The following is a 10,163-nucleotide window of genomic DNA, read 5'->3' on the forward strand; positions in this document are numbered from 1 at the left end:
ACTATCCTGTGTCCAGCAGGGTATTTAGCGGGCATGGCTGGTCTCCACCCATCAAGTCTGGCACCCACTTCCTCCTTAATTGAGAATGTCTGCAGGCTCTGCAAAATGTCTTCTAGGTCACCGGGATGAGAAGTATAAGTTTACACGGTGGACTCAGGGTGGCACTTCAGCTGCCTTACTCCAAGTCCAGATCTCCTTTTGAGCACAAAGCTGCCAACGGGTATCTGAGTGCCCAGGATACAGTTAGCACTAATGCAAGGGCAGCTCTCCATTAGACTCTATTGTATTTGTTCCGGTCCCCTCCCTACAGAACTCTTCGGGGAGCTGATAGCAGCCATTAGGAAGATGTATCCTTAGAAAATGCCAGCCAGCCCAGGAGGGGACCCCATACACACCCCATCTGCAGGTTGGAATTTCCTGGAGCTATAGCAGAAGATGGGCTGCGTGTCCACCCAGAAGGCCAGAGCGAGGAGGAAGGTCCCCCCTCCACGCCGGGCTCATCTCCCATCTGGTCTCTTCAACTCAATGACTGAGGTGCAGAGGGAAGGAGCAAGTCACCCCTGGGAAAGTGACTCAGCAGGTTGTTGGTTGTTTATTGCTCCTCTGGGCTGGCTGGGGAGCATGGCTTAGGAAAAGTAGTCGTTCCAAGCTGGGGCTCCAAGTGGTCACTCTCTGCTTGGTCCCCGAGGACTCCTATAACCTTGGCCAGCGAGCCTGGAGACTGCCTGACCAGGAAGGGGGGTGAAGGACAGAGACTCCCTTTTTGCCCAGGTGGGCCTCTGCGCCAACACAAACACTCTGCCCAGGATGTGAACAAGGTCCGCAGTACTTGGGGAAGAGTAGGAATTTGGATGTAGAAGCAAGGAAACAGGATGTCATTGGAGAACAATGGAGCGGCCATGTCCTCAAACGTGTCCTCCAGCACACAGTCATGTCCGTGGAACTGGCCCTTCCCCTCGCGCCAGGGTCTCCATGAGCGGTGCCAGCCCACCCTCCCAGGCCCAACTGCCTGAGACCATTCCTCACCTCCCCGCACCCCCACCACCGCCGTAGCCACAGATAGAAAGAGAAACCACTCATTCTCTGTTAGCAGCAGGGATTGTAAGCCAATCTACTTAGAAGTGTAACTGATCCATTCTAATGGCTGCCCATCATCACTGCCCAGAGGCACTGCCTGAAAGCACCACCTTAATGGGGGAGCCCCTGGAGTGGGGCTGAGTGGAGAAGGGTGCTTTTCCAACCCATGCCCCCCTGAGCCAGAAGACAAACCCCATGCATGCCAACTACTAAGATTTAAGTCTGTGTTATGAGTAAAGCCATGCCGGGGTGAGGGGTGCAGGGCGGAGTCTACTAAAACAGATTGGGGCGTAGTGGCTCCCGGGCACCTCTCTATTGGGCCCCACTCTCTGGAAACTCCTGACACCCAAAGCCATAAGGTGGAGAGGGGTGACTCTTTCTTCCTTCGAAATCTTCCCCCATCACTCCCAGCCCTCCACACGCTGACACCTGAGCCAGGTCAGTAGGCCACGCGCATCAGCTAAAGGTAGGTAAACGCATGCAACTCTGGGACCACCTAAGTTGATGAGGCCCGAGGCTGTAGCCGTGGGTACCCAAGTACAGGTGCAGGGCCGCTGTGTCCATGTGCCTGCCCGAAAGATGCGCTGGCCTGGTGACCTGGCCAGTCCGCCCTGCCTTCCAGCTCTCTGCCCTTCAAGACCACCTGGCAAAGTACCAGCCCCTGCTGGACCCCTCCACAGCCCTTGTTCCACCATCTGCTCCCTGCTGTGAACCGAACTCTGCCCTAGGCTGCCTGAGGGTCATGACCAGACCCGCCCTGCGTCCCCATATTCTCCTATCCAAGCTTCCCCAAGGTTGGCCCCCAGCCGTCAACAGCAGCAGCAGCTGGAGCTGGCTAGAAGTGAAAATTTGGGATCCCACCCTGATCCACGACTCAGAAACTCCACGGGTGGAGCCGGTGTCTGTTGGACCAGCCTCCTGGTGGTCCCGGTGCTGGAGACGTGATGTGGGGGATCGTCAGCCAGCGGGGTCTCGGTGGACTGCAGGGAAGGAGCCATGCTCCTCCGCCCTTGTGCTCAGGCTGCCCCCCCTGCATCCTCCCTGGGCCAGATCCACAGCCAGGCTGCTCATCGGTGTGCTTTTCTTGAGGCCAGCTCACCTGGCTCACCCCCTCTCAGTCTAGACAGAGCCCCCAGCGAGTGGTGACGCCCAGGAGGGGCGCGTGGAGGAAATGACAGATGGGGCGTTGCGTCCACTGAAGCCAGGCGAGGGTGGTCCCCAGTAGAGACAGACAGTGGCCAAGCAGCAGGAGAGGCCGGGCGGCTCACTGGCTCGCCCACAAAGCCTCACCCCATGCTGGCCCAGAAGACACTGCTCCCACCACTGGTGGAGTAGAGACCCCGAGAATCCTACTGCCTGCCAATCGCAACAACATCCGCTGTGGACAGCGACACTGTGCTTGATCGAACCGAGTCAGACCCAGGTTCCTCCTCGTGTTCGGGTATTCCCTCAGCTGTCCTTGGCCTGCTTGGCCCTGCTTTAGTGAGAACCACACTGGCTTTCCTTGCTATGAGCCCAGATTTCTTGTTCCATGCAGACAGAGCCCCATCTCCTTCCCTGCCGGGAAACCCCTGCCCACGGAAGTCCCATGTGAACATCCCCTTACTATCTTTAAGTGTCAAGAGAATTTTTGCTTTGACAATGTGGGGCTGCCCAGGGGCACCTCCCAAGGTGGAGGACCCCCCCCCCTCATGCTTGATTTTGTACCCCCTCACACCACAGACACGTAATTCATTCTGGGAGTGTGAGGATCGCCACGCTAATTCCAACACTGAGGTCTCCAGCCCCCTCCAGCCCTCTCCAACCCCTTTAGCCCCCTCCAGCCCCTTCCACCAGCCCCTCCAACCTCCTCCAGCCCCCTCCAGCCCCCTCCACCAGCCCCTCCAGCTCCCTCCAGTCCCCTCCAGCCCCCTCCAGCCTTGGAAAGTGCCCATCTGCCCTTAGCACAAAGCAAAGTGCCTCCATCCTTACAAGCCCAGGGTGGAGACCAGCTCCTCTTTTTATTATCTGTGCCTCCCTGGGAGGAGCACAGGGCTGCCCTGGGCTCCTGCTCTCTGTGAAACAGGGGTGCTATGCCCCCAACTCAGAGTTGCCAGGGGATGTGGCACTGACTGGGCACGGCACTTTGGCAGGAACACAGGTGCCTGAACCCACACCTGAGCCCACCAGGGCACAGCAACAGCCCTTCCTGCTTGCCAGGCACTTGCATGTCACCAAGCGCCTCTGGTTCGTCAGGTCTCGTGATGCTTCAGAGCTCCCGAGTGTGGCCTGGACCCAGAGCAGCAGACCCATGGAGCAGCATGGAGATTCTCTCGGTCCCAGGCTCCCATGGGCAGAGACCCAGGGAGAAGCCAAGGAGGCCCTGGTGCCACAGAGGCCCTTTGTCATGCTCCGCCTGTGTTGGGCTCAGGCACTGTTGTAGAAACAGGAGACCCCACACCCCACACCCCTGCAGCCCAGGCTGCGCTCTGCTGCCCAGCCCCTCTGCCCTGGACTCACCAGTAAGCGAGAAGGAGTGCCTCTGACAGTCACCGGCCAGGAGGTAGCTGCAGTCCCCGGCAAAGCTGTACATGCTGCCGTCAAAGGTGCTGACGAAGTCGCCTCCGAAGAGGCTGCATCGGCCCATGGCAGGCCGGCTCGGAGGGTCTGCACAAGGGCTCCCTGGAGGGAGAGGAGGCCCATGAGCACACAGGGACCACCCGCCCAGGCCACACCCACCTTGCAGAAACCAGACTGCAGCGCTAGAAACTGGGCCGTGCGGAAGCACTTTCTATCCCGTGACTGGAGTGTTGCTTTCTGCTCCGCAAAACGACCCCAGACACAAAGCAATGGAGGAACGTGCTCGGGAAGGCTGTTCGTTCTCACGACAGTTACTTGCTGGTGGAAAATGTAATGCATGCTTGATATAAAAGATTTGGAGAACACAGGAGAAAACGCAAAGATGTGATCATCTTTAACCAGCACTGAACGGTAACTAGAATTAACATTTTAGTGTGTACTTTTCTGCTCTGTTTTACAGCATGTATACAATTGCAGCTTTTTTTTAGAACGAGGTGGTCATCCTGTGAAAACTATTTATAACCTGTTGATTGCTCAATCTATTTATTGTATTTATTATACCATTTTGTTTACTTTCAAAACATACTTTTTAGTGCATACAAATATAGCCATAGATGTATAAAAAACATTCTATGTGGGCCCTCCCTGGTGGCGCAGCGGGTTAAAGCACTGCACTAAGAAGCTTAAGCCACTTCTGCATGAGGTGACCCACATGGCGCGGCAGACCTCTCCTGACCCGCCCGCTGCTCTCCTCAGCAGTGTACTTCATTGATCTGCCTGTTCTGCTCTCCACTCTGTCTCTGGTGAATCCTCTCACCCACCGCATTTCTGGCTTGTACCCCAGTTCTGTATGAGTAAATAAATAAATCTTTAAAAAAAAAAAAACATTCTATGACAAATAAGATATTCTTAAAATTGTACACATAGAAAATATATACCTCTATAACATAACTCCCTTGCTAACTTCTTAGCTTTTTTTCCGAATATTCTGATCAATTATTAGATTGTAATGAGCATCCTGGTACATTCACCTACGGGTCTTTGAATAGTTTCAGTTGGAAACAGATCAGCCTCTGTGCCTGAATCAAAGAAGTGTTAAGTCCTCCAGACCATGAGCTAACTCCCAGGGAACAATCCTGCCAGCCTCGTGTGTGTGTGTGTGTGTGTGTGTGTGTGTGTGTGTGTAGAAGGGGCAGGTGGAGACCACAGCAGCCAAGGCCTAAGTGTTCTGGGGTCGTCCACAAGGACCCATCTCGTGGGGAAGCACACAGACTAGCCTGTGGCCGCGGGCCCCAGCGGCCTGAGTGGGGAGCAGCCAGGGAGACCAGCCTCGGCCACTCAGGCTCCACACCCACCCAGCCAGGAAGGGAGAGCAGTATGGGTCGCCAGTGCTGACCTGGGCCCAGGGAAGCTGCCCTCTGACCTTGCCTGCGTGTTACTTTCAAGTAATCAGTTTCTCCCGACCTCTGTCTCTTCTTCTGTGCTCTGCATGTTCCGCTAGAGGTTCCACAGTCCCTCCTACAATAAACCACCTACTCCAATCTTGGGTTCCTTCCTCACACCCCGTCCCAGCCACACAGCACGGCCCTGCATGGCTCCTGTGCTCCATGTATCCCCCAGTCAGACGCTGGCAGGCGCCCACGCCTGGAGGATGCCGGGGCAGCGCTCTGCAGGACCGTCGTGAGAGGACTTGACCAAGCAACCAGGGACTCCACAGGCCAGCACCAGCCTGCGACAGGGCAGGCACGGGTGAGCTCCAGACACACCTGCCGGTTCCAGAGAGCGTGAGCAGGTGTGTTCCCACATTCGCAGGGCAGGAGTAAGGAGTGGAAGCAATTCGGTACCTACCTGGCAAGGTGAAGGCCAGAGCAAGCAGCACCCACACAAGCCTGGTGGGAGCCATCTGCAGAGGAGGAAAAAAGGGTGGTCACAGCCTGCAGTGAGGGCTGCTGCAGGTGCTACAGGCCACGTGCCGAGTGGGAGGGAAAAGCGGGAAAGGGTCCATCCGCACTGACGTGTTTGCCCCTTAAACAGTAGCTGGTCTCCCCAAAGCTGCTGGTCAGAGCTAGGTCCCAACGTGACAGCCCCTGTGAGCCAGGCCTCCACCACCCTTCCCCACGCGACAGTCCCAGAGCCATGACAGGGAAGGACACTCTGCTTCTCCCTCATGTCGCCTCCCCTGCAGCAGCCAGAGCTGACGCCCACCACACGCCCCGTCCTTCCACTCGGGAAGTGCAGAGCTGAGTGGGAACTGTCTTGTGAGCTTTCGTTCCTCCCACGGGCACCCGGACTTAGAGAACGCTCAGGAGCCCCAGTGTGCTTTGCTGGTCAGTCATCTCGCTATAGTGTGAGCACCCCTGCTGTAGCATGACCACCCCACACCTAGCACAGGCGGTGTTAGCTGACCTGACCTGATACTGGGCAGAAGGCCAGCAGCCCTGGGCCCAGCAAGCTTCACCAGTAGGGAGCATCCCAGAGAGGGAATTTGACCAGCAGGACACACCCCAAGTCCTTTCAAGTACCTGCACAGCCCTTTCCTCTAGAAAAGGTTGTTAAATCAGGTGTGACCTGTTACCTAATTCCCTGCAGTGATCCCTTTCCTACCCGGGACCTCATTCAGTCAAACAAGGAAGAGAGAAGCCTGGGCCCTCCCTGGTGGTGCAGCGGGTTAAAGCACAGCACTAAGAAGCTAAAGCCACTTCAGCACGAGTTTGATCTCCGCCTGCCCCGGAGGTGACCCACATGGCTGGCAGACCTCTCCTGACCCGCCCGCTGCTCCCCTCAGCAGTGAACTTGTCGATCTGTCTGTTCTGCTCCCCACTCTGTCTCTGGTGAGTCCTCTCACCATTCCTGCACCTCTGGCCTATACCCCAGTTCTGTATGCATAAATAAATAAATCTTTTAAAAAACAGAGAGAGAGAAGCCCAGTCTATTACAGACCAGGGAAAGCACGCTGATGCCACATGTGGCCAAGAGCTGGTCTCAAGAACATGCCTCTCTCCTGTACCCTCAGGGCTGGCAGGCTACTCCCGGAGTACCCAGAGGTGAGTGCAAAGCTCAAGTCAGTCTCCTCTTGTCAAATACGTCACTGAACCCAAGCACGAACACAGCAACCACAGGACCCCTCGAGAGCTGAGGAGAGTGAGTGGGAGGCGTTAGATAATCCCTGATTTGGAAACCCCCTCCCAAGCAAAGCCAGAGACACCAGGTAGCATTGAGTCCTGACCACCCCTCACCCCTACCCCCCCCCCCCCCCACCCCCCCCCCCCCCAGCACATCCAGCCCTCCTTCCAAAGACTGTACCTTCCCCTGCAAATGGGGGCTGCAGGGATCTCCAAGGTCCCTTGGAAAACAGCCACCTCACCAAGGTGCCGCCAGCCCTAGGCCATGTTCCCAGCCACTGTGGTGGCAGCTGGCTGTGGTTCAGAGACCAGCGCTGTGGGCTCCCTGCAGTCTACTGAGATAAAAAGCCCAAGTGGTGACGTCCGCCAGCCCCCACCCCTTCCCCATCAGAGTAGCTGCCACAACAGGGGACTGACCTCCTCTTAATGACCAGAGGAAACAATGAACGGAAATAGTATTAGAACTACCTTCAAGCTGATAAGGCTTTGAACACTTTGGTGGGCAACCTCCTGGTGATTGCCAGAATGAGCTGCCCGGCCCTCTTCATCCTTACTCCAGGCCCTGGTCTTCTCCATACAGGAATGCTGCTTGTCTCAGGCAGGTGGGTCCAGGCCAGGGAAGAATCCAGACCAAACCAACACAGCTCAGGATCCAGCTTCCAGGACCAGACACAGGGCAGTTTGGAAAAACACCTCAACCTGAGCCAACTTGCTGCTGTGTTTGGAGCAAGGAGAGAACTAAAGCTTCCAGTCCGTGATAGGTGTGACTGGTGTGTCCCAGCCCCCACAATAACAGGCAGGTTAGGTCCTGGCTAGGGTGAGCAGAGAAGATAAGTGTGAGAGGCCACGTCACAGCGGGCCTATGCGAAAAATGAGAAGGACTGTTGGTTCCAATGCTCCAACCAAAGACTCTTCCACCTGCTTCTGGTGTCTTCAGTCTCCTCAGAAACTTACACACACAGCACATACACACACCATAGCACACATATAATCATACAATACACACACCCACAACATATGACGTGCACAACACACTTATTGTAACACACAATCATGTGTTGTACATATAACATACAAGATACACACGCCACTCATACACATGCACATACCGTGCACATAAATGCTATATACACACTAGGCATTCTTCACACACTCACATATATACCCCACACATACCACACATATCCACAGACCACACACACACACACACACACCGCCAGCCCTTCCCAAACATCATTCCTGAGAGTAAGTCTCAACATCCACCGCCTAGGTAGTAACTGCTGAATGTTGGATCTGTTGGGGCTGGTCATTCTCTCCTGGGGAATTTCAGGCATTCTGACAAGCAGCCTAGGACATATTTAGTGATGGGTCCCTCCTCGTGGCTTCTCATGTCATAGCACTTGCCCTGGCATTTTAAGAACCCATATGTCCCCAACACCCCCTTCCCCACCTAAATACCTCACACTTCACCACTACTTTCATCAACCCAGACGAATAAGATGAAGTTTCCAAGAGGTGAAGAGGTAGAAGAGGCCAGGCCGGTGGGAGATGATAAGAAGGGCACGGAAGGACTTCTATTTCCAACTCTGTTTTTCACTGGATAACCTAAAAATCCATCCACTATCAAACATCTTAAAAATTCAAGTTAAATGTGACTAAATTAGCAAGAAAATTATGACTATCTCCAAGCATCAAGGAAGAAAAAGACTCCAATGAGTGGGAAGCAATTGGGTTAGCCAGCCTGGGTACCCTGCCGGCTTGATGCCAGTTCTTGCAAGAACAGGAAAGGAGGCTTCAGGCAGAAAGATGAAATGAGACCCCAACACAGAGCTGAAACCCTTAAAGGGAAACACTTTCCAAAGTCTGGACTAGGAAAATGCCTAGCTACCAACATGGAAGATAAGAACCTATTTATTTCCATCGGATCTGAGACAATCAAGTCTCTAAAATGTGTCATCATGAACTTGTGCTTATGCAAGTATCAGACTGAAATTGACATTACCACAAGATCCAGGAACCCCAAGCTCACCAATTGCCATGGATGTTAGTCTCAAGTCAGTCTCTGGGGTTCCCAACAGAAATAAGCCTAAACCTACCTAAAAAGATGAAACTTCTTACCAGCTCTCGACCATACCCACACATAAAGTTATCTACAGGGTAAACTCGACTTTTAAAACAAGCCACCATAAGCAAGACTAGACTTTTAGTCATTCCTTAGGTTCCTCCAAGAACTTCTTAGAATAAAATGATCAGCTAGTGTTGAAAAAAAATTAAAAACGAATAAGATATATAAGGAAACTTGATAAGGAACTTGATGAAAAATATTAAGTAAATTCATTGGGGAAAAAAGAAAACACAAACATCAGACATCTCTGAGGAAAATTGGTTGGAAGATTGGCTGAAAAAAATTATTCGAGTTGATAAGGAGACGAAAAAATGAAAGAAGTGTTAGAAGCATTATAGAAGATCCAGTGTTAGAAGCATTATAGAAGATCCAGTGAGGTCTGAGAAAAGGCCCTTCAGTGTAGATGTCTATAAGCAGTGCCTTCATTTGAATGCCCTAGAATAGGATTTTAGCACAGATAATTTGGGGAGGGATGCAGGAAACACCAGCAAGGAAATGCGGCTGTGATATGAAGAAGGGAAAGGGACCCATAAAAGATATTTTCTCCCCAGTTACTACTTGGGCGACTGAATTTAACCCCATAGGGAAGTCTGGGGGGAAAGGGTCAGAGAGTGCCTTAAGATTATCTCATTCCTGGGTCAAAAGATAGTTCTACATCTATTCTTGTCCATTTTTTGTAAATATATTCACTATATGATCCTTCATTTTTGTACAGTGTATGATTTCCCATGAAATGCCCACCACCAATTCACCTGTGCACCATCACCACAGTCCCTGTGCTCTTCCCACCCCTGCTCTGATCCCTCTCTCACCTCTACCCCTGCAGAATGTCTCTGGTCTATAGTTAGTTCCCTGATGCTTTTTGACATTTACTTTATTATAGTTACTTTTTTTTTCTGATTACTTTTTTTTGTTTTGTTTTCTCTACATTCCTCCTAAGAGTGAGACCATTCAATATTTTTCTTTTTCTTTCTGGTTTGTTTCACCAAGCAAAGTCCCTTCCAGCTCCATCCATGTTGCTGAAAAGGGCATTCTTGTCAGAGCTGACCCCAGGGGCGTTAGCTGTCCGACACTTATGGCCTTGGCACAGACATGGTATGTGGAGGAAACACCTGTAGAGTTAATGTGTGAGTGCAAAGCTCAAGTCAGTCTCCTCTTGTCAAATACGTCACTGAACCCAAGCAAGAACACAGCAACCACAGGACCCCTCGAGAGCTGAGGAGAGTGAGTGGGAGGCGTTAGATAATCCCTGATTTGGAAACCCCCTCCCAAGCAAAGCC

General features: G+C 52.9%; 1 protein-coding gene across 1 annotated transcript in view; it reads right to left on the minus strand.

Annotated features, from left to right (window-relative positions):
- LOC101636163 (von Willebrand factor) overlaps positions 1-7,026 on the minus strand; it is a 104,412-nt gene extending 97,386 nt beyond the window's left edge. The window contains exons 1-3 of the mRNA XM_012732432.1: positions 6,940-7,026; positions 5,485-5,539; positions 3,577-3,738 (exon numbers count right to left, since the gene is read on the minus strand). Of these exons, the coding sequence (XP_012587886.1) occupies positions 3,577-3,738; positions 5,485-5,539 (217 nt within the window). The 5' untranslated portion in view covers positions 6,940-7,026. The remainder of the gene's footprint in view (positions 1-3,576; positions 3,739-5,484; positions 5,540-6,939) is intronic.
- Between the last annotated feature and the right edge of the window lie 3,137 nt (positions 7,027-10,163).

Source organism: Condylura cristata, unplaced genomic scaffold (genome assembly GCF_000260355.1).
Source record: "Condylura cristata isolate star-nosed mole 26May11 unplaced genomic scaffold, ConCri1.0 scaffold00034, whole genome shotgun sequence".
NCBI classification, from domain to species: Eukaryota; Metazoa; Chordata; class Mammalia; order Eulipotyphla; family Talpidae; genus Condylura; species Condylura cristata.